The sequence below is a fragment of the Megalobrama amblycephala genome, linkage group LG13 (assembly GCF_018812025.1).
Source record: "Megalobrama amblycephala isolate DHTTF-2021 linkage group LG13, ASM1881202v1, whole genome shotgun sequence".
Lineage (NCBI taxonomy): Eukaryota > Metazoa > Chordata > Actinopteri > Cypriniformes > Xenocyprididae > Megalobrama > Megalobrama amblycephala.
In genome coordinates this window covers 36,881,181-36,905,151 of record NC_063056.1, presented here as the reverse complement: position 1 = coordinate 36,905,151, position 23,971 = coordinate 36,881,181, and the positions used below count along the sequence as shown (strand labels likewise).

The 23,971-nt window shown below is 40.3% G+C and overlaps 1 protein-coding gene across 4 annotated transcripts in view; it reads right to left on the bottom strand.

Annotated features, from left to right (window-relative positions):
• LOC125243659 (thrombospondin type-1 domain-containing protein 7A) overlaps nucleotides 1-23,971 on the bottom strand; it is a 158,119-nt gene that overhangs the window by 49,526 nt on the left and 84,622 nt on the right. For all 4 annotated transcript variants that reach the window (XR_007179079.1, XR_007179080.1, XM_048153452.1 and 1 more), the window contains exon 8: nucleotides 11,418-11,612. Coding sequence is in view for 2 of the 4 variants with exons in the window: in XM_048153452.1 (XP_048009409.1) it covers nucleotides 11,418-11,612 (195 nt within the window). In the remaining 2 variants the exon portion in view is untranslated. The remainder of the gene's footprint in view (nucleotides 1-11,417; nucleotides 11,613-23,971) is intronic.

The window sequence follows — 23,971 nt, the reverse complement described above, 5'->3', positions numbered from 1 at the left end:
TTATCTAGCAATCTTGCAAGTTCGCTTTGTAAACACTTGCTCGGTACTTCCACCTATTTCACGCATGACCTTTCCAAGGTGATTACGTAATGCATGCCGCATTGCAGAGCTAGTGCAAGATGAGCATTTGCGGTTAAAATTATATAAATATGTATTTTTTTTAGAATATGGCCGATCGTTTGGCTAGACAAGACCCTTGTTCCTCATCTGGGATCGTGTAGAGCTCTTTGAAGCTGCACTGAAACTGCAATTTAGACCTTTGAACCCCAGTCAAATCCACTATTTGTAGAAAAATCCTGAAATGTTTTCCTCAAAAACCTTTATTTCTTTTCGACTGAAGAAAGAAAGATATAAACATCTTGGATGGCATGGGGGTGAGTAAATTATCAGGAAATTTTAATTCTAAAGTGAACTAATCCTTTAATGTCTGCATTGTCAGTAAATCACCTATAGAACTTTATGGGATTGCTGGCTCATGCTAATTTGCCCTGTTTAGTAAATCTGGCTCTATTTTTACTGTTTAACCCTGGGTAAGCAATGTTTCTTGTCATCCTGAACCCTGAATTGTGATGGCAAAAGTTTTATGGGTGATTCTTTAGTTCAAAGCACGTTTGACACTTTAAAAAAAAAAATCAAATGATGTTTCATCTGTGTTAAAACATTTATTACATCTTGGAATAAAGATCTGACAGTGGCTTTGATGAGCTTTCAAGAATAATGTGGTATCATATGAGATTGTCTGTAATCGTGATGACATTTCTCACATTTTGGAGAAAAAGTTACAGTGTGTAAGCTTTAAACTTTCTAAAATAGCAAAAGAGATAGCAGTCAATCACTTTTAATTTGTTAAAACAGTTTCTCTAAACTATGATTCTCTAAGCGGTTTTGTAATGACACCTATTTTTTAATGTCACTTCTCATTTTCATCATAACCAAATATAACCTTCTTTGGAAAAACAAATTTGTTTTCTGAGACAGTAAAGGTGAATGAATTGAAAGTATGTATTTTTCTAATAAAAGCATTTAGAACAAGTATAAAAATAAAGATGAAGAAAAAAAAAAAAAAACAGATGACAGAGGTTTTGGCTAAAAATTAGAGTGAATAAAACTAAATACTTTGAGAGCTACTATAATCTAGAATGCAGGTATTTTTATGCAATAATAATAATAATAATAATAATAATAATAATTTTAATGGACTGAAAGATCACCCACACAAAGTATGGAATCAATGCAGTTTAGAAACAGACAACCAATCATAAACTGCCTCATTGGTTAGCTCATAAAATATTCATGAACTCCTTACAGCTGCAGTAAGTAAAACTGTTCAGCATCCGAAGTAAACTCCTAAATCAATGATATTAAACTCATAAATATGCAAATAAGAATGTAAGCCAGGGTTTACAAATGTACAGCGTGAAACCTTGTTGACTACTACCGTTAATTATAACCCAGGGTAAAGTATAAACAAAAACGCAGGGTTAAGAATGAACAAACTGAAGTGTGAAAAGCTCAAATTAATATTTGTGGTCTTCCTACACGAACACGTTTGTGTCTCTATGAAGCTTGACTATGCAGTGTTGCGAACGCCTCCACAGAATCTTGATGTTGAGCCTTTTAGAAGATGTTCTGCAATCAAAGAAAGCACATTCACTGGTTTATTTCTGTGGGTGTTTGAAATGAATTGATTTCCTGAAATGACACCTCATGATTAGGTTTTAAGCCAGAAACATACACAACGCAAAGTATGCAAACACATACAGTAATGCTGGTACATAAAATGCATTTTTGCGCTACTTTGGCGCTAACCTCAAAGCAAACACAGAACAGAAATAAAACACTATTTAGGATTTGTTGACTAAGGGTCTGAAAAGAAGGAAACAAATTATGTAATCTATGTTAAAAATGCTTAAATATTTTATTTATTAATTTGAGTGTGTAGATGTGGTATGGTATTACCAATCAGTATGTTGATATAAAAATAGTATTGAAGGAATAGTTTACCCCAAAATTTCTGTCATCATTTACTCAAGAATGTAACTAAACAGTTGATGGACCCCATTGGCTTTTTTCCATACTATGAAAGTCAATACGGTCCATAACTATTTGGTTACCCATATTCTTCAAAATATCTTCTTTTATGTTCAGCAGAAGGAAAAAAAAAAAAAAAACTCATACAGGTTTGGAACAACTTGAGGGTGAGTAAATGATGCTTTTTTATTTTAGTTTGTTTTAGTTTACAAGCATTTAAATGGCTTGTAAAAAATAAAACAAAATAACATAAAACAAAACCCAAAAAAGGAATTTTATCCACCTTACAGCACTGCTTCAAATGCCTTGACCGTTAAATTGGATATGTAATTATTCAAGTAGCTAGATAAAACATGTCATCTTCAACTAACTCGCTAACTTAAAGGGTTAGTTCACCCAAAAATGAAAATTCTGTCATCATTTACTAACCCTCATGTCGTTCCAAACCCGCAAGACTTTCGTTCATCTTCAGAACTCAATTGTTGATGAAATCTGAGTGATTTCTGTTCCTCCATTGACAGCTACGCGACTACCACTTTCAAAAAGTTCATAAAGAGATTGTAAAACTAATCCATATGAATTCAGTGGTTTAGTTCAAATTTTCTGAAGAGACACGATCGCTTTATATGATGAACAGATTGAATTTAGGCTTTTATTCTCATATAAACATTGATCATCGAACATAAACAGAAGCTCAACCGAACCTGCTTGATTCACGAGAACAAAGCTCTTGCAGAAGCTCAAATGTGCTGCGTAACACGAGAATGAACCTCACTGGTTCTTGCAGAAGCTCAAACGTGCTGCATAACACAAGAATGAACCTCACTGGTTCTTGTGGAAGCTCAAATGTGCTGCGAAACATGAGAATGAACCTCATTGGTTCTTGTGGAAGCTCAAATGTGCTGCGAAACATGAGAATGAACCTCATTGGTTCTTGTGGAAGCTCAAATGTGCTGCGTAACATGAGAATGAACCTCATTGGTTCTTGTGGAAGCTCAAATGTGCTGCGTAACATGAGAATGAACCTCATTGGTTCTTGTGGAAGCTCAAATGTGCTGCGTAACACGAGAATGAACCTCATCGGTTCTTGTGGAAGCTCAAATGTGCTGCATAACACGAGAATGAACCTCATCGGTTCTTGTGGAAGCTCAAATGTGCTGCGAAACATGAGAATGAACCTCATTGGTTCTTGTGGAAGCTCAAATGTGCTGCGTAACACGAGAATGAACCTCATTGGTTCTTGTGGAAGCTCAAATGTGCTGCGTAACACGAGAATGAACCTCATTGGTTCTTGTGGAAGCTCAAATGTGCTGCGTAACACGAGAATGAACCTCATCGGTTCTTGTGGAAGCTCAAATGTGCTGCGTAACACGAGAATGAACCTCATCGGTTCTTGCGGAAGCTCAAATGTGCTGCGTAACACAAGAATGAACATCATTGGTTCTTGCAGAAGCTCAAATGTGCTGCTTAACATGAGAATGAACCTCATTGGTTCTTGTGGAAGCTCCAACGTGCTGCGTAACATGAGAATGAACCTCATTGGTTCTTGCTGAAGCTCAAACATTCTGCGTAACATGAGAATGAACCTCACTGGTTCTTGTGGAAGCTCAAATGTGCTGCATAACACAAGAATGAACCTCACTGGTTTATGCAGAAGCTCAAATGTGCTGCATAACACAAGAATGAACCTCATTGGTTCTTGTGGAAGCTCAAATGTGTTGCGTAACATGAGAATGAACCTCATTGGTTCTTGCAGAAGCTCAAACGTGCTGCATAACACAAGAATGAACCTCATTGGTTCTTGTGGAAGTTCAAACGTGCTGCATAACACGAGAATGAACCTCACTGGTTCTTGTGGAAGCTCAAACGTGCTGCATAACACGATAATGAACCTCACTGGTTTATGCAGAAGCTCAAACGTGCTGCGTAACACGAGAATGAACCTCATTGGTTCTTGTGGAAGCTCAAATGTGCTGCATAACACAAGAATGAACCTCATTGGTTCTTGTGGAAGCTCAAATGTGCTGCATAACACAAGAATGAACCTCACTGGTTTATGCAGAAGCTCAAACGTGCTGCGTAACACGAGAATGAACCTCATTGGTTCTTGTGGAAGCTCAAATGTGCTGCATAACACAAGAATGAACCTCACTGGTTTATGCAGAAGCTCAAATGTGCTGCATAACACAAGAATGAACCTCATTGGTTCTTGTGGAAGCTCAAATGTGTTGCGTAACATGAGAATGAACCTCATTGGTTCTTGCAGAAGCTCAAACGTGCTGCATAACACGAGAATGAACCTCATTGGTTCTTGTGGAAGCTCAAATGTGCTGCATAACACAAGAATGAACCTCATTGGTTCTTGTGGAAGCTCAAATGTGCTGCATAACACAAGAATGAACCTCATTGGTTCTTGCAGAAGCTCAAATGTGCTGCATAACACAAGAATGAACCTCACTGGTTTATGCAGAAGCTCAAACGTGCTGCATAACACAAGAATGAACCTCATTGGTTCTTGTGGAAGCTCAAATGTGCTGCATAACACAAGAATGAACCTCATTGGTTCTTGTGGAAGCTCAAATGTGCTGCGTAACACAAGAATGAACCTCATTGGTTCTTGTGGAAGCTCAAATGTGTTGCGTAACATGAGAATGAACCTCATTGGTTCTTGCAGAAGCTCAAACGTGCTGCATAACACAAGAATGAACCTCATTGGTTCTTGTGGAAGCTCAAATGTGCTGCATAACACAAGAATGAACCTCATTGGTTCTTGTGGAAGCTCAAATGTGCTGCGTAACACAAGAATGAACCTCATTGGTTCTTGTGGAAGCTCAAATGTGTTGCGTAACATGAGAATGAACCTCATTGGTTCTTGCAGAAGCTCAAACGTGCTGCATAACACAAGAATGAACCTCATTGGTTCTCGCGGAAGCTCAAACGTGCTGCGTAACACGAGAATGATCCTCCTTGGTTCTTGTGGAAGCTCCAATATGCTGCGTAACATGAGAATGAACCTCATTGGTTCTTGTGGAAGCTCAAATGTGCTGTGTAACACAAGAATGAACCTCATTGGTTCTTGTGGAAGTTCAAATGTGCTGCGTAACACAAGAATGAACCTCATTGGTCCTTGTGGAAGCTCAAATGTGCTGCGTAACATGTGAATGAACCTCATTGGTTCTTGTGGAAGCTCAAACGTGCTGCATAACACAAGAATGAACCTCATTGGTTCTCGCGGAAGCTCAAACGTGCTGCGTAACATGTGAATGAACCTCATTGGTCCTTGTGGAAGCTCAAATGTGCTGCGTAACATGTGAATGAACCTCATTGGTTCTTGTGGAAGCTCAAATGTGTTGCGTAACATGAGAATGAACCTCAGTGGTTCTTGTGGAAGCTCAAATGTGCTGCGTAACACAAGAATGAACCTCACTGGTTCTTGTGGAAGCTCCAACGTGCTGCGTAACATGAGAATGAACCTCATTGGTTCTTGTGGAAGCTCAAATGTGCTGTGTAACACAAGAATGAACCTCATTGGTTCTTGTGGAAGTTCAAATGTGCTGCGTAACACGAGAATGAACCTCATTGGTTCTTGTGGAAGCTCAATTGTGCTGCGTAACACAAGAATGAACCTCATTGGTCCTTGTGGAAGCTCAAATGTGCTGCGTAACACGAGAATGAACCTCATTGGTTCTTGTGGAAGCTCAAACGTGCTGCATAACACAAGAATGAACCTCATTGGTTCTCGCGGAAGCTCAAACGTGCTGCGTAACATGTGAATGAACCTCATTGGTCCTTGTGGAAGCTCAAATGTGCTGCGTAACATGTGAATGAACCTCATTGGTTCTTGTGGAAGCTCAAATGTGTTGCGAAACATGAGAATGAACCTCAGTGGTTCTTGTGGAAGCTCAAATGTGCTGCGTAACACAAGAATGAACCTCACTGGTTCTTGTGGAAGCTCCAACGTGCTGCGTAACACAAGAATGAACCTCATTGGTTCTTGCTGAAGCTCCAACGTGCTGCATAACACAAGAATGAACCTCATTGGTTCTTGTGGAAGCTCAAATGTGCTGCATAACACAAGAATGAACCTCATTGGTTCTTGTGGAAGCTCAAATGTGCTGCATAACACAAGAATGAACCTCATTGGTTCTTGTGGAAGCTCAAATGTGTTGCGTAACATGAGAATGAACCTCATTGGTTCTTGCAGAAGCTCAAACGTGCTGCATAACACAAGAATGAACCTCATTGGTTCTCGCGGAAGCTCAAACGTGCTGTGTAACACGAGAATGATCCTCCTTGGTTCTTGTGGAAGCTCCAATGTGCTGCGTAACATGAGAATGAACCTCATTGGTTCTTGTGGAAGCTCAAATGTGCTGTGTAACACAAGAATGAACCTCATTGGTTCTTGTGGAAGTTCAAATGTGCTGCGTAACACGAGAATGAACCTCATTGGTTCTTGTGGAAGCTCAATTGTGCTGCGTAACACAAGAATGAACCTCATTGGTCCTTGTGGAAGCTCAAATGTGCTGCGTAACGTGAATGAACCTCATTGGTTCTTGTGGAAGCTCAAACGTGCTGCATAACACAAGAATGAACCTCATTGGTTCTCGCGGAAGCTCAAACGTGCTGCGTAACATGTGAATGAACCTCATTGGTCCTTGTGGAAGCTCAAATGTGCTGCGTAACATGTGAATGAACCTCATTGGTTCTTGTGGAAGCTCAAATGTGTTGCGTAACATGAGAATGAACCTCAGTGGTTCTTGTGGAAGCTCAAATGTGCTGCGTAACACAAGAATGAACCTCACTGGTTCTTGTGGAAGCTCCAACGTGCTGCGTAACACAAGAATGAACCTCATTGGTTCTTGCAGAAGCTCAAATTTGCTACGTAACATGACAATGAAGCTCATTGGTTCTCGCACGCATCAAGCAAACATGCTTGAGCTTCCATTTACCACAACTGATGTGTGAGTTGATGAATTTTGTATGTAAATTAAATCTGATCATCATATAAAGCGATTGTGTCGCTTCAGAAAACTAAACTAAACCGCTCACTTCATATGGATTATTTTTACAATCTCTTTAAGAACTTTTTGAAGCGTCAAAGTGGTGGTTATGTAGCTGCCTATGGAGGGACAGAAAGCTCTCAGATTTCATAAAAAAATATCTTAATTTGTGTTCTGAAGATGAACGAAAATCTTACGGATTTGGAACGACATGATGGTGAATAATTACTGACAGAATTTTCACTTTTGGGTGAACTAACCCTTTAAGAAAAAAAATGTTGCTCCAGTTTTTTGACCTGAAAAACTGGCCATAGCAGAAAGCAGTTTAGTGTAATTTGTTTAATGTTTAATGTATTGTTTAATGTTCACAATAGCGCCCCGTGTGGCAACACTGAGAATTCTATGTATACACTGCACTAGGAATTGCATTGTGAATACTCTGAAAACTCAACAATGCACTTAAGTTTGGATAAATGTTTGCGTTCATGTACTTCTGTAGAGTATGTTTCAGGCCTTTTGCATTGTGATACAGCAGTTTCATAAGAGACCCAGAGGACTTTATTTTGTTTTCCTGTTTACAGTATGAGTTTCATCATTATGCTGACTGCACAAATGGACTCTCAAGGACATGCATTATGTATAAGGTCTTGCTGCATGAACTGCTGCATTTGGCATCTCACGTTAGACGTCAAGCAGATGTCTTGAACAGAAAACATGGTGAATATACTCATCGTCAGATAAATCTATCTGCCTCCCAAAGGCCATCGCTCAACTGAAAGCAGTTACTTTAGTGGAAAATGGTGCTCAAAGTAAATTCATTCAAGTGAAAGATATCACTTTCTTCATTTATATTCTTTGGGGGTGTAACATCAAACAAGACTACGAATATAAGACTCCATTAACGCTTTCTAGCTCTATAACACAATCTGTGAAAACACATCTAAATCTACACACTGCACTCTACAGATGAAAAGAAATCAAATGTACCATAGAGTTCAGGAAACTTTGGAACCCTCGTAAGACCTTGAGATGAAGCAAAAGTTATGAGCGTCTTTGTATTTTTCTTTAAGGGAGTAAATATTTCAGGAACTACTCGACTAGTACAAAGTAAATGTTTTAACATTATACACGTTTGAGTAATGGTAAAACAATAAACAGAGACTTAGAGTTCACTTCAAACCATGCAAACAAATCTAAGATGACTTCTACAGGAAACTACTCTACAGGCCATAAAAACATGTTACCCTCCATAACTGTAATCCATGCCACTACCATTGACGTCACTGTGGAGAAAGCACAGCGATAATTCGATATAGACTTCTTTGAGAGGAATATGAGAGGAAAATGCATAATTTTTTAACCTTATAAAGTCTACTGTATCATATTTAATACTCAAATCTAAAAGGACTCTAAATGATAAACATGATCAAAATTTTGCTAAAATCATGTTCAAATGTATCAAATACGATCCATCAGGCTTTTGAGGAGTGTTTATTTGCTCAATTATCATTGCATTCCATTATAATACATATGTAAAAACTACATAGCTTTGATCATAAAATGAAGCATTTAATATCATTTTAAGACATATTATTGGCAGTGAAGACTGATATTTGTATGCATTTTACTGAAGTAGTCTCTTAGTAATCTCTAAGTAGTCTCTAACCCTACTGTTATAAAAATCTCATTGACTTACAAGCTATCAAATTACATCGTAATGTTTTCCCATTTCTCTGAGGTGTTTTTTCATCCTCATCCTCAAATATTCAGACCCTTTTTTAACCCTTCCCCCTTTATCCTGGCATATAACACCTGACAAAAAGCCTTCACAAAAAAAGGTAAAACAAGAATGTCGGACGATTTTGAAGTTGGAGGAGAAAATGAGATGGAGTTTTTCGCCCTACAGCGGTACTTTCGCCTATGTCAAGCGTGACCTTTCCAACGTGATTACGTAATGTGTGCCGCATCGCAGAGCAGTGCAAGATGAGCATTTATGGTTAAAAGTATATACATTTTTATTTTTTTTTAGAAAATGACCAATCGTAGATAAGACCCGTATTCCTCATCTGGGATCGTATAGAGTCCTTTGAAGCTGCACTGAAACTGCAATTTTGACCTTCAACCCGTTGAACCCCTGTGAAGTCCACTATATGGAGAAAAATCCTGGGATGCTTTTCTCAAAAACCTTTTCAACGTGATTACTTAATGCATGTCGCATCGCAGAGCAGTGCAAGACGAGCATTTGTGGTTAAAAATTATATAAATATGTATTTTTTTTAGAATATGGCCGATCGTTTGGCTAGACAAGACTCTTGTCTTGAAACTCTTTTGAAGCTGCACTGAAACTGCAATTTGGACCTTCATCCCATTGAACCCCAGTGAAGTCCACTATATGGAAAAAAATCCCGGGATGCTTTCCTCAAAAACCTTAATTTCTTTTCAACTGAAGAAAGAAAGACATAAACACCTTGGATGAGATGGGGGTGAGTAAAATTGTAATTCTGAAGTGAACTAAATCCTTTAATTCCTAACAGATAATAATAAGATTTGTTAAATTTTATTCTGAAATACATCAGATTACAGAAGTAAAATGGGTTGTGAACTGTGTTTGACTGACTTGAACATCATCTACCTCAGTAGAACACTCATGTAAACTGACACTAAACCTTGCTGGAACAGATAAAGTGGATTTAAGAGTTTTGGAACATTGATTCGCGCTGATGTCACAGCACATCGCTGCGAGAGCGAGGACACATCCATCAGAATCACAGATGGTTTTAGGTTGAGAAATTCTGCCCTTGTGCGAGTCTTTCCTTGACAGTCTCCTGTCAGCTTTTTAAGGCTAATCTTATGCACTACAGACCATAGAAAATCACAAGTTTTTGCCATGTCATCTTGTCACAGTGGCCCAGAAAAGTAATTAGACACTTTAAAATGTATGAAGGTCATTGTATACAAAATATCCCTGAACACGGCATATAAAAATATATGATGCTGGGGCTTTACTCAGAACTAACTTCACTTTTCTGAGCCATATTTGCATGTTCAACTAATATTACTTAAGTGTCCAAATACTTTGGAGCCACTGTATATTAAGCCTTAATAATAAGTTTCTCTTTAAGTACAATTAAAACAAAAGCAAATGTTCTGTTCCTAAAGATAGTGAACTGTCTATTTAGACAATATTTTAAAGCATCATAGGGATCATTTAGTTGGCTTCGAAGATAAATTTTGGCCAAAGGTGCAATGCGTAAATTGTTGAGGTTGTGAACTGCAACTTACGGCACATACCCTTCACACCCCTCCCTTTCGGAGAAGCTATGGTGGCCGTCTGGCCGACACAAGACAAAGATGTCATCGTCTGAGAGAGCAGAGAGTAGCCTGTGTGAACCAATGAGGTCTCTTCTTACTTTTACAAAGAACGTTCTCTGCTTCTAATAAACCAGACGTCTACTACTACTACTACTACTCTGTGCGTATTCAACGTAGTGACAATACAAGCTGCCTCTAAAAACACGAATGATTTAGAAGAAGAACAACATAGTGACTAAACGCTCTCTGTAGAGTGTCTGTCCATTTAGAGCTACTGTAGAAACATGTCAGTGCATAATGGCTATTTGAGGGGGGGCCCATGGTGTATCAGATAGAAATGGCTCATTCTAAGGTAATAAAAACATAATGGTTCATTATATAAGGTCTTTATGCACCACTGAAAACATAGTTATGTATATTATATTGCATTGCATTTCTGTCAATAGATCCTCCCAAATTTTACACATTGCACCTTTAAGGTATTATTGCATGTATCCCTTGTGGTGAAGTCAGTAAATAATAGGCAATAAATCTAATTTGGTGGACAAAACAAGAAACAAAGTTGATAATAAATAATACTTGTTGATAATCAATTAATAAGTTGATAATAAATATATACATAATAAATAAATAACAAATAAAAAAGAATAAAATGTAAATCAATATTATATATATATATATATATATATATATATATATATATATATATATATATATATATATAGCACACGTACATTGCAGAGACGTCTATTCGATGTGCATGTTTATGTCTGGAAGACGAGTGTTTGCTCATCTGCAATACGTCTATAGGATGTTTCCTGTCAGATGTCAAATAGATGTTTCTTTAAGATGTTTATGATTTAGAATGTATGTAAAACTGACATCTTAAAGATGTCTATCAGATGTTTGTAAACAGCACATGCTTTCCAGATGAAGTGATCTTCAACAGACATCTTGCAGACGTACGTGTGCTATTCACTGCCTAAAAACAATAGTACAATGGATGAATTTATTGAGTGAGTTTTGCACTGCTGAAATGAGAACATGCAAGTACCCATGTAATATCTTCTGTACCTTCTCCTGCATTGTAAGCCAGTATGGCTCTGGTTCTCATCTGCTTGCCCTCGGCGGTTTTGCTGGAGCAGGTCTGGGAGCAGGTGGACCATTCAGTCCAGAGACTGAGAGCACAGTCTTTAGGGCAGGGAACCATACAGGGCACAGATTCAGGGTAGACCTCATCCGCACACATCTCCTTCTCCACCTCTGTACCTGAAGCACAAAACATAGTGTCATAAACGTGGGGTTACAATATGTTTCAATTTCATTAAGCACCATTCATCTAGTACCTCCAGTTAATAGATGACCTTTGCACATTAACAGGTGAAAATGTTTTTTAACATAGTAGATGTTTCAACACGGCTGCAATCTTGTATTGGCAAATCATTATCCAGAAATAGTTCAATGACATTATGGTATTAAATTGGCTTCATGACATTAGCTTGAGTATTTTTACTGTGTATGCTGTAGAACTGATACATTGATGCATCTGAAAACCAGGCCAAGTTCTTCGAGTTGAGCTGATTAAAATATTTTCATCTGTGTATGCTGAAACTATACAGGAATTTAAGCTAAATTGTTAAACAGTATTTAAAAATAAATACAGTTTCCCAGGGGGTCTTGACCAATTTCCACTTTCAAATTCATTATTTATGTTATCGTAACATCTGATGTAAGTGGATTTGACCTCACAAGTAGGTTTCATAGAGCAGAAGCACAAGTGACATGTCAGGCACAAGAAAATCAAGCCTATTTTTAAAACTTTTTAGATTTAGATTAGACATTTCCCCCATGATACCCATTGTAATGCAATTAAATCTGATTACTGTAACGCGAAAAAATAAAAAGATATGATTTAATTTGGTAACACTTTAGTATAGGGAATACATATAAACTATTAACTATGACTTTTCCCTCAAACTCCCAATTTACTGCTTATTAATAGTTAATAAGGTAGTTGTTAAGTTTAGGTATTGGGTAGGATTAAGAATGTAGAATAAGTCATTAATATGTGCTTAATAAGTACTAATAAACAGCCAATATTCTAGTAATATACATGCTAATAAGCAACTAGTGAAAAGACCCTAAAATAAAGTTTTACCTTTAATTCTTATTTATTCATACATCAAGGTAGTATCTGTTGTATTACCTTTAATCCATGCTTATTAAAATACTAAATATTAATTATTATAATGAAATATTAAATTAAATTGATTTTAAAAATATTAAATTGAACATTAATTACACTAATACAAATATATTCAATATTAAAAACATAAAAATATTATCATATATTGCAGTATATAATATAATAATATTGTCACATAATACAGTAAATAAAAATGCCAATGAGAATCACCATCGAGAATAATGGAAGATACAAAAAACACATCCAGATGCATTATGGTAATGAAAATTTGGGCGTAAAATGTACTTAACTGTCATGAAAAGGCAAAATATGTTAATGTACCTAAAATTAGGCAACATTTTCTTTATGCAAAATATGATTGATTCAGACAAGCTTTTTAATGCATTTCAAAACAATCAGTTGTCCTATTTTGTGTAGGGAACAGCACATTCCATGGCCCAGTTTATGGCCGGGCCCCTCTCTGTCCATAACAGCGGACAAAGGTTTGCTACATTTTGATTGGATCTTGGTGGACTAACACAAACAAACTGTCCAATGCCATCAGATAAAGATGTAAGAACAACATCCAGACCTCTCTTAGAGGGCAAGAAGAAGACCTCTTGTACCAAGCCTGGAAAGGACAGTACTTCTCATTGGTCCACAGGTAGTTTATGCCCTTCACCCATCTAGAGACTACTTCCTAAGGTTGGCCACAGACCACCATAAAAATTCCTTGGGACCTTAGCAGAAATGGGTGAAGCAAAGAGAGATCACAAAGATCCATCCAAACCCATTAAAAACTATGTTTTTAAAACATTAGAACTGATGCAAACTACACACACACTTCATATTTATTTACAGAAATAGAAATAGAAAAAAGTATTCTCAGTGAAAGCTATTTGTAGTGCAACATCTGACACAAATACAGCTGTCAATGTACAACTGAATGAATGCATGGCAGTTCAATCTTTTTCCATCATGTTTAGTCTCTATTTGTTTAGAATATCGCCAAAGGTATTCTGGTGGTGGTTTGGAAAGTGACAAATGCATTGGTAAACTTTAAAGACTGTAAAGACTTCCAACTTTGTGCTTCATGCAAATGAGTTCCACAGGGGAGAGAAGGGTGGGCCACACTTTGTGTGTACCCACTGATGCCAGCAGCCAGTCACAGCACTCGAATGGAGAAGCGCCAAAATGCAATCTCCTCCTAATCGGAAAGGGATAAAGGTACCCTTTCAACAGACACTCCTTGTTCTGAGTCTGTCCTGCACGGGGATAGACATTAACAGATACACCGTTCTGAGTCTGCCCGTCAAAGGGGAAAGACACAATAGATACACCGTTCTGAGTCTGCCCTTCAAAGGGAGAAGACATAACAGATTTAACGTTCTGAGTCCTGGCTTGCGAAGCTGAGACACTAACAGATACAACACCATTCTGAGCCTCTGGTCCATCCAGAGAGACAACAACAGCTTGTTAGGAAAGAGACTTTAACAAACACTACGTTCAGATTTTCCATCCAGCGAGACAGTGACGACATCTGCAACAAGGTTAAGCTCAGGAGAGCAAACCTTCACTCCAAGGTACCTTCGTCTGCGTGTTCCAGATTGTTAAGGACCTTCTGCACCTACACCAGGGCCTCATCTGCGTGTTCCAGATTTTAGGACCATTTGGTGCTCCAGGAGATCAGCATCCCGCAGAGCTTCGTGTTCAAGACTGTTGAAACAGATTCTGGCTCTTCTCCCTACTGCATTGTCACCCAGCACAACCAGTGGAAGACGTCACCGTCATCGGACTCAACCACGTGGAAGTTCCTGGTTCCTTTTCTTCTTTATATGAATTTGTGGCCTGAAAGTGTACATAGCGCCCTCCGGCTGCAAGTATGAATTGAAAACACAGTACCCAGCACTCATAGTGATGACTATAAATATTGAATAAATATTACTCCTCAGTACAGAAAATTGACATAAATATATAAGAATCCATCAATATTTCTCCAAATGTGCATGCTTTTAAGCTAAAAGCCTATATGAAATGCCATAGAGGTAACATAATTGTTCAGACACTTTACATCACAGAAATACATGATATTTTAAAGAATATAATAGAATACCATTATTTTAAATTGAGCTGAGACATGATTACAGAGGGTTTTTTCACAGCCTATCTGACTGAAAGGCCTCATTAATATGCAAGTCATTTCAGGTCATTATTATGCGATTCTTTTGTCTTCTCAGGTGTAAATGACCCCATTATTCATGCAGATTCACGCCTCCACGCTGTAACGAAGCGGGACTGAGGCAGAGATCCATTTGCAAGCTTTATTGCAAAAGTAAGCGTGGTCGTACAGGCAGGGTCTAAGCAGGGGCAAACAGGAACAGCAAGGGCTAGGCAGAATCGTTGTCAGGGTACAGGCAGTAGATCGAGGCAGGCAGATATCATTCACAGTCCAGGAAACAATAAACAGTCCAGAGGTATGTAGCAAGGAATCATAAACGGGTAACCAGACAGGATACAGGGAAACGCTCAGAAATGTTACACAAGTGAAAACAAGACTTCGCGATCAGGTGATGAGTGTGTGAGTCTTTTATAGTCCAGGTAATGCATGGCAGCTGGGTGTGGTGATTAGTGTAGTGATTGGTGGAGTGAGTGCAGGTGATTGGCAGAGAGGATTATGGGGAATGTAGTCCAGGAAGTGACAGGAACTGACGGTGATCGTGACATAACGCCCCCCTTCCGGAAGGCGCGTCCTCGCGACGTAAATGGCACGAATAGGGAGGGGGAGGTGGGTGCATTGGAGCTCGGACGGGAACAGGGTCTCCAATGCAAGTTCCAGGACAGCCACGGAGGGTCTGGAGCCACGGGCAGCCACGGAGGGTCAGGTGGCTCGGGCAGCCACGGCAGGTCAGGTGGCTCGGGCAGCCACGGCAGGTCAGGTGGCTCGGGCAGCCACGGCAGGTCAGGTGGCTCGGGCAGCCACGGCAGGTCAGGTGGCTCGGGCAGCCACGGCAGGTCAGGTGGCTCGGGCAGCCACGGCAGGACAGAGTCCGAAGATGACCACGGCGGGTCAAAGTCCATTAATGGCCATAGGGGTTTATAGTCCATGGGCGGCCCTAGCAGTTCGGAGCCCGCTGATGGTTGTGGCTGTGCAGGGTGCCCACCCACAAGCTCCACACCCTTAGGTATACGGCCCCCCCCAAAAAAGTTCTTGGGGATTTCAACGGGGTCCGTAGCGGGTTCGTGGGCAAGGAGTTCGGGTGGCGCCGGCAGAGCAAGGCATTTGGGCAGCGGCGGCAGGGCAAGGAGCTTAGGCGGCGCTGGCAGGGCTAGAAGCTTGAGCGGTGCTGGCAGAGCAAGGAGCTTGGGCGGCGCTGGCAGGGCTAGAAGCTTGGGCGGCGCTGGCAGGGCTAGAAGCTTGAGCGGTGCTGGCAGGGCAAGGAGCTTGAGCGGCGCTGGCAGGGCTAGAAGCTTGAGCGGTGCTGGCAGAGCAAGTAGCTTGGGCAGCGCTGGCAGAGCAAGAAGCTTGGGCGAAGCAGGAGAGAACTCTGAAGTGGTCTCTGGACCCACAGCGGGCTCTTGAAGAGCTTCTGAGCCTTGAAGAATGGAAGAAGCCTTCTTCCTCCTCCTCCTCCTCTTCCGAGGATGAGGCGATGGTTCACCGGTTGGAGCGGGTTCTGGAGCTGGTTCACCGGTTGGAGCGGGTTCTGGAGCAGACTCACTGGCTGAAGCGGGTTCTGGAGCGGACTCAATGGCTGGAACACCCCCTACCTCCGTGGGCACCGAAGGGGCGGCCATCTTGCCCGTGGGCACTGGCAGAGCAGCCATCTTGTCCATCGCGTCCAGGGCGCTTGAGTGCGTTGCAACCGATGAATTTGAGTGCGTTGCAATCGGTGAATTTGAGTGCGTTGCAATCGGTGAATTTGAGTGCGTTGTAACCGGCGAATTTGAATACGAAGCCGCCGGTGGGTTTGTGAGCGAAGCGGCCGACTGGCTGGAGAGCAAAGTGACCGGTGGGTTTGTGAGCGAAGCGGCCGACTGGCTGGAGAGCGAAGTGACCGGCTGGCTTGAGTGCGAAGTGGCCGGCGGGCTTGAGAGCGAAGCGAACGGCGGAGGCTTAGGAATGCCAGCCGCTCGGGCTGAGGTCAGCGGTGGATCAGCCACACTGGAACGCAACCCTCTCTGCTCCCTGACTGATCTAGAGACGTGACGTGACTCTGGGCGATCAGAAGAGATGTGGCGTTGCTCTGGGCGATCAGCGGAGACGTGGCGTTGCTCTGGGCGATCAGCGGAGACGTGGCGTTGCTCTGGGCGATCAGCGGAGACGTGGCGTTGCTCTGGGCGATCAGCGGAGACGTGACGTTGCTCTGGGCGATCAGCGGAGACGTGACGTTGCTCTGGGTGATCAGCGGAGACGTGACGTTGCTCTGGGTGATCAGCGGAGACGTGACGTTGCTCTGGGTGATCAGCGGAGACGTGACGTTGCTCTGGGCGATCAGCGGAGACGTGACGTTGCTCTGGGTGATCAGCGGAGAAGTGACGTTGCTCTGGGCGATCAGCGGAGACATGGACTGGTGTAGTTGTGATGGTGGCCGCCATTTTGTGAGTGTCCTTCTTAGTGGCAGCCATTACATGATTCTCCGCGACACCCACAGTAAATGGAGAGCCAACAGACCATAAAGCATACTCCAGGAAATGACTGAGGGAGAAACGTGGTCCATTACAAACTAATTGTTCTTTGAGAGGTTGATTAACACCCTCACAGAAAAAGTCAATGAGTGCACAGTCCGGCAAGTCTGAATAATGTGCAATGTCCAAATATTTCGCAATATATTCCTCCAGCGATTGTGAGCCCTGCTTGAGCCCTAGTAACAATAATGCAGTGTTCCTACCAGACCAGTGTTCACCAGAAAAGCTGCTGGATCGTTGTTGCGGCGAAGTCTTCTGTAACGAAGCGGGACTGAGGCAGAGATCCATTTGCAAGCTTTATTGCAAAAGTAAGCGTGGTCGTACAGGCAGGGTCTAAGCAGGGGCAAACAGGAACAGCAAGGGCTAGGCAGAATCGTTGTCAGGGTACAGGCAGTAGATCGAGGCAGGCAGATATCATTCACAGTCCAGGAAACAATAAACAGTCCAGAGGTATGTAGCAAGGAATCATAAACGGGTAACCAGACAGGATACAGGGAAACGCTCAGAAATGTTACACAAGTGAAAACAAGACTTCGCGATCAGGTGATGAGTGTGTGAGTCTTTTATAGTCCAGGTAATGCATGGCAGCTGGGTGTGGTGATTAGTGTAGTGATTGGTGGAGTGAGTGCAGGTGATTGGCAGAGAGGATTATGGGGAATGTAGTCCAGGAAGTGACAGGAACTGACGGTGATCGTGACACACGCATACTGTGTTTCTTGACAAAAAGTGTCTTACAAAAACTAAATCAATATATTGTTTTATATGAAGGAGTAGGCAGCATAATTTTTACATAATTCTGAAGCAAAACCTCTATTCTACAACCTCCAATACCCAGAAGTCTTGTCAATACAGATTTAATATACTTTTTTTGGCCTTATTTCAGTGACTTAAGTTTTTTGTTTTTTCAATAACCACGCATAAACATTATTCCTTCAAAAACAAAAACATGTACATACATGTTCCTCACATATTATGGTAGCCTAGTTTGTGCTGAATACAGTGTAATGACACTTGTGTCATTAATGTGTTTATGAACAAATGAAAAAAGCACAAATGTCAGGGCATGTCAAAACTTCTCCAGCCCCAAATCAGCCTCAGACTCCAGAGGGTTAACCAAACCTCTTTCCAGAGACCTTGGCATTGTTGTATATTATTATTATATAATTTCCTAATTCCCATTAGATGTAATATAGCTGATGTTAGTTAATAACAAATAATATCTCGTTTATTTGTTTGGTGCATAATAAGGTTCTCCACCTTATTATTTTCAGAGAAACAGTTTATCTTTCCATAAGACAAAGTAACTCTTCCATAGCCACACTCAACTTAATCACTATGTATCTTATGCACTTTATTCCTTTATCATTCATGGTATTCATTTAGTAGTTGTGTTAGTTATTCTTGTTTATCTTTTTGTTAATACAATTTATTTTTATTACACTTGTGTCTTCCTTGTGCTGATAATACAGAAGAGGCTCTACAAGTTAGCAATCTCACCAATCTTTCAAATAGATCAGCTGACCACTTTTGCCCTGAAAGCCCCTGTTGAGAGTGTTCTCATACTGCCAAGGTAAAAGACCTTGACTGGTGCCCTGAACTAGGAAAAGGGGGGGAACAGGTCATCTGACGTACTCATTACCACACCTTAAGAGACGTGTGATCCAAAATCACAACGTTAGCGGTGATGTGAGTACCAATCCCTATTTTACTTCACGTCCTTGGATGGACAAAGTTAAAATCACTACATTTGAAACCGTGCCATCCTAAAAACAGTAGAAAGTAATCATACAGATGGTTCTGAGGGACAAGCAAAAACAAAACATGTAATTGTCAGCGTGTTCGTGTTTGGCAGCATTCATTACCACGCACAGGCTCTCTCAAGGGTTCTTATCATATCTTTTACTTTGAGCCAAATATGATGAGTATCAGCTTGGTTTTGGCTTTAGCTCAGTGACATGTTGGGGAGAAAAAACACACTCTCTGCTTGAGCACTGAACCACAAACATGCAATAAATATTTCTCTCAAAAGCAGGGACACTCCAAGTTTTCCTTGTAGCAGATAGCGATACAATATTTACATCGATCTGTGTCAGAACCGTGGCCATTTGTGAGGCAATATTGTACGTGTCACTCTCCGACTGTCGGAGTGAAGCAGATGCCAAGTCTGCCTGTAAAAAACAACTAGCAGATCAATTTTAATCAGTGCATGATGGAATCAATCTGCCACAGCGTGCAGCTACAGCGAGGCAGGTTATGGCGAGACGGGTGGCTTTCGATTGCTCACGCGGCAGATGCTAGAGAACATTATTGCACATTATTATTTCATAGACGTTATATCACACAGCCACACAGCAGATTCTGAATGACAGTGGTCACGTGACAGTGGGATTTCTTGAAAACAACAGATGGTTCCTTGTTGAGTCTGTGATGGTTCTGTCTCTTTCAGACTCTTCAGCATTTGCTCAATAAACATACTGAGCCTTAATGTGGTGGAATTGCAAAAAATTCCATGAAATTCCATCTGCAATTACTGGAAGCATCTGTTATTAACTTCAAACATCTATTATGGTCCTAAGATATTTTTAGTCTGACAACAAAGAAACAAACGACTTGCAAAACATCAGATTGCTATGAACACTTTAGAGGAAGAAATAAGCCAAATTTTACCAGGTTATAAACAATGAGTATTTGAAAGAGACTAAATATGTCTGTTTCTTTGATATCCGCTATTTCAGATAAATCTGCCACATAAAAACAAAATCAAGTCGGACAATTCTTGGCCTCAGACCTCAGACAATTTGACTTGACATGAAAACTGACCATCAAATATTATTTTCCTCCAAATTCATGACTGTTTTCCCAGATCATTTGTGCTGTAGTTAAAATGAGCATCAACAAAAACATCAACATTTTGAGAACATGGAGTATTTAGCAAAACTAACAAGGTGTTTTAGACTTGCGATACATGGATGAAAACTTGTCAGACTTGTCAGAAGTCTGCCAGAACACTGTGACTCTTGATGTTTTATTAACAAAATTCATGAAGAACACATTCAAATTGCCTATCCAATCAGTACGAGAGGAGGCCTATATATACATAGCCGACTGATCTATGTTCCTTGACAGTTTTCTGCATCCCTCCATCACCCCGTCTCCTCACACTCACCTGGTTACTATCCTAACCAGAGATACATGGGGAGTACTCTGGGTTCGGGCCAAATTCCTAGCACACAGCCTCCCCTCGGACAGCACACCAAATATGCATACTTTTTACTCTCATTATCTGTAAGTGTGAACTCGTGAACTTGCCTATCAAAACATTTCTCTGTTTGTTTTAGCATTCTGACACAGCAACACTAGCATAACCAATGGCGTGAGTCCATCTGTTTACCCAACCAATGGCAGACAGTTCCCAGGAAACCTGTTCTGAAACAGTCTTTATTTCATTTGGAGTCTTTACTGTGGTGCAGAAATTACACACTTCACCTTTAACTTCCTGCTTTCAGGTGAACAACCAAGTAATAAGATTTAAATTTCACTACTCTTACAAAGTAGCATTTTTTTAAATTACTAAAAAGTACACATAACAGTAATGGTTTTAGGCTTATTTCAGACATAATGGATGTTTCTCAATTCCAAGAATGCAGAGAACGGACTTGCATTCTCGTGGAGTCCAGTCTTGCCAGGCGACCTTGAAAGAACAATCTCGGAAGGACGCGAGGACACAGAACGCATCATTTTATGATAATTGAGATGTGCTGCGATCTTGACCGTCTCAGCATATTATAGTAGTGGCTAACGCACAATAAACGCAACATAATATCACAAACAAATGTAATATCCTATTAAAAGACTTCTACCATATTATTAGACATTGTTTTCATATAATTTTATATATTTTTACTTTACCACATGTATTTATGAAAGTGAGTAGCCATTGTGTTACACATGCTTTGTCAATGTTAAGATTATTTTATATAATACTGCAGGCTTTCTTCATGTTATCACTTTATTAAAATTAAGCAAAACAAATGGATATATGTTTACATTCAGGAGCCGTCACATATTTGCGAGCTTGTAGCGGGAATGTCATAAGTGAGAACAAGAACTTTAAAGCTAGCAGGCTTCCGTACGTCGACCGCCCGCAGCGTCTTCTGGCATTTTTAATGGTTCGATTCTCTCAAATCTGCATTCGATGCATCCTCGATATGAAGAACACGTCTGGATACTTTCATGCGTCCTCTGTTCTTGCGTTCTATATTGGAATTGAAGTTCGACGGTTGATGATGACGTAGTGCGAGAACACAAGGACGCAAGACCGCTTAAGAACGCATATTGAGAAACAGCCAATATGATCAATGATCAAAAGAGTCATTCAATCCAATCAAAGAGGAAGTGAGTCATCTGTTTCAGAATCCTGAGACTGAATCAAACTGATTTGCCAATTGGTTCAACCGATCCATTAAAGGTGCCCTCGAATGAAAAATTGAATTTATCTTGGCATAGTCAAATAACAAGAGTTCAGTACATGGAAATGACATACAGTGAGTCTCAAACTCCATTTTTTTCTTCTTTCTTATATAAATCTAATTTGTTTAAAAGACCTCAGAAGAACACGGGAATCTCAACATAACACCGACTGTTACGTAACAGTCGGGGTGTACGCCCCCAATATTTGCATATGCCAGCCCATGTTCCCAACATTATGAAAGGCATTAGACAAGGGCAGGCAGTAACGTCTGGATTTGCACAGCTGAATCAACAGACTAGGTAAGCAAGCAAGAACAATAGCGAAAAATGGCAGATGGAGCAATAATAACTGACATGATCCATGATTACATGATATTTTTAGTGATATTTGTAAATTGTCTTTCTAAATATTTTGTTAGCATGATGCTAATGTACTGTTAAATGTGGTTAAAGTTACCATCGTTTCTTACTGTATTCACGGAGACAAGAGCCGTCACTATTTTCATTATTAAACACTTGCAGTCTGTATAATGCATAAACTTCATTCTTTATAAATCTCTCCAACAGTGTAGCATTAGCCGTTAGCCACGGAGCACAGCCTCAAACTCATTCAGAATCAAATGTAAGCAATATAACAGTATACAATACTCACATAATCCAACGCATGCATGCCGCATGCATGATGAACACTTTGTAAAGATCCATTTGAGGGTTATATTAGCTGTGTAAACTTTGTTTATGCACTGTTCAAGGCAAGCGCGAGCTCCGTGGGCATGGAGCACGAGAATTAAAGGGCCAGTAGCCCTGAATCGGCTCATTTATAATGATGCCCCAAAATAGGCAGTTAAAAAAATTAATGAAAAAAAAATCTATGGGGTATTTTGAGCTGAAACTTCACAGACACATTCAGGGGACACCTTAGACTTATATTACATCTTTTTAAAAAAAAGTTCTAGGGCACCTTTAAAAAGAAGCATACCAATCACACCAATCTTTTTTGCATAAATTATACCAAGCTGATTTTTAGTGATCAGTTTGCCCATATAAACTATCGCTTAAAAGTTTGGGTCAGTAAGCTATCTTTCTCTCTCTTTTTTTTGAAAAGTAATTAATACTTTTCTTCAGCAAAGATGCATAAATTGAAAATTGATCAAATAAAGACATTTCTAATGTTATGCAAATCCTCAAAAAAATATCAAATATAAATGCAGCCACAAAAAATATTAAAATATATATATATATTACTTGAGCAGCAAATCAGCATATTAGAATGATTTCTGAAGGGTCATGTGACACAGAAGACTTAAGTAATGATGCTGAAAAATGGTGAGCATTAGAGACTTCTTTCAAAAATCTCACCTAGCCCAAACCTCAAACCTTTGAAAGGTGTATATTCCTAAATATTAGTGCAGGAAACACTGATAAGGGTATCTCCTTAGGGTTTGCTGTTGTTCAAAAGAATGACGAGTGCAAGTCTTTAGCCGGTCAAATATACAAGTGTCTCTCCAACCATCTGAGATTGTCTTTATTGAGCAGCTGAGCTGGAGGAGGACACGATCACCATTAGCATCATGTTTACACTCCTCTGCTCTCTGCAGCATTAACCCAGTAAATAGCTCCAGCTGAGAAATGAGGGAAATGTTCCGGACATGCCAGCTGAGAGACTAGATATGGATGTCCTCCTCCAGGATAGAGCTTGAATTCCCACAGGCTAATTACCGGATTCAAAATCAATCCTACTTTTGATTTCCGCCACAGAAGCCGTCTGAACGCAAGTGAGAATCTGCTGGCAGTATAATCACCTGGCAAGCTTCACGCAAGAGATTATTTTAGCATTTTTGCAATAAGAACCAGTTGCTCCAGTTACAGTTTTCTTAATCTTTATTCATGTGGGACTAGTTATACTGTAGTTTCACAGACATATGTATTTGATACGTGATAAGTTTGAACTGAACACGTTGCATGATGCATGTATACACAGAACTACAAACCCGAATCTGGAACAATCTCTGTGCGTAAGGGTCAAGGCCAGAAAACCATACTGGATGCCCGTGATCTTCAGGCCCTTAGACAGCACTGCATCACATACAGGAAAGCTACTGTAATGGAAATCACAACATGGGCTCAGAAATACTTCCAGAAAACATTGTCGGTGAACACAATCCACCGTGCCATTCGTCGTTGCCGGCTAAAACTCTATAGGTCATAAAAGAAGCCATATCTAAACATGATCCAGAAGCGCAGGAGTTTTCTCTGGGCCAAGGCTCATTTAAAATGGACTGTGGCA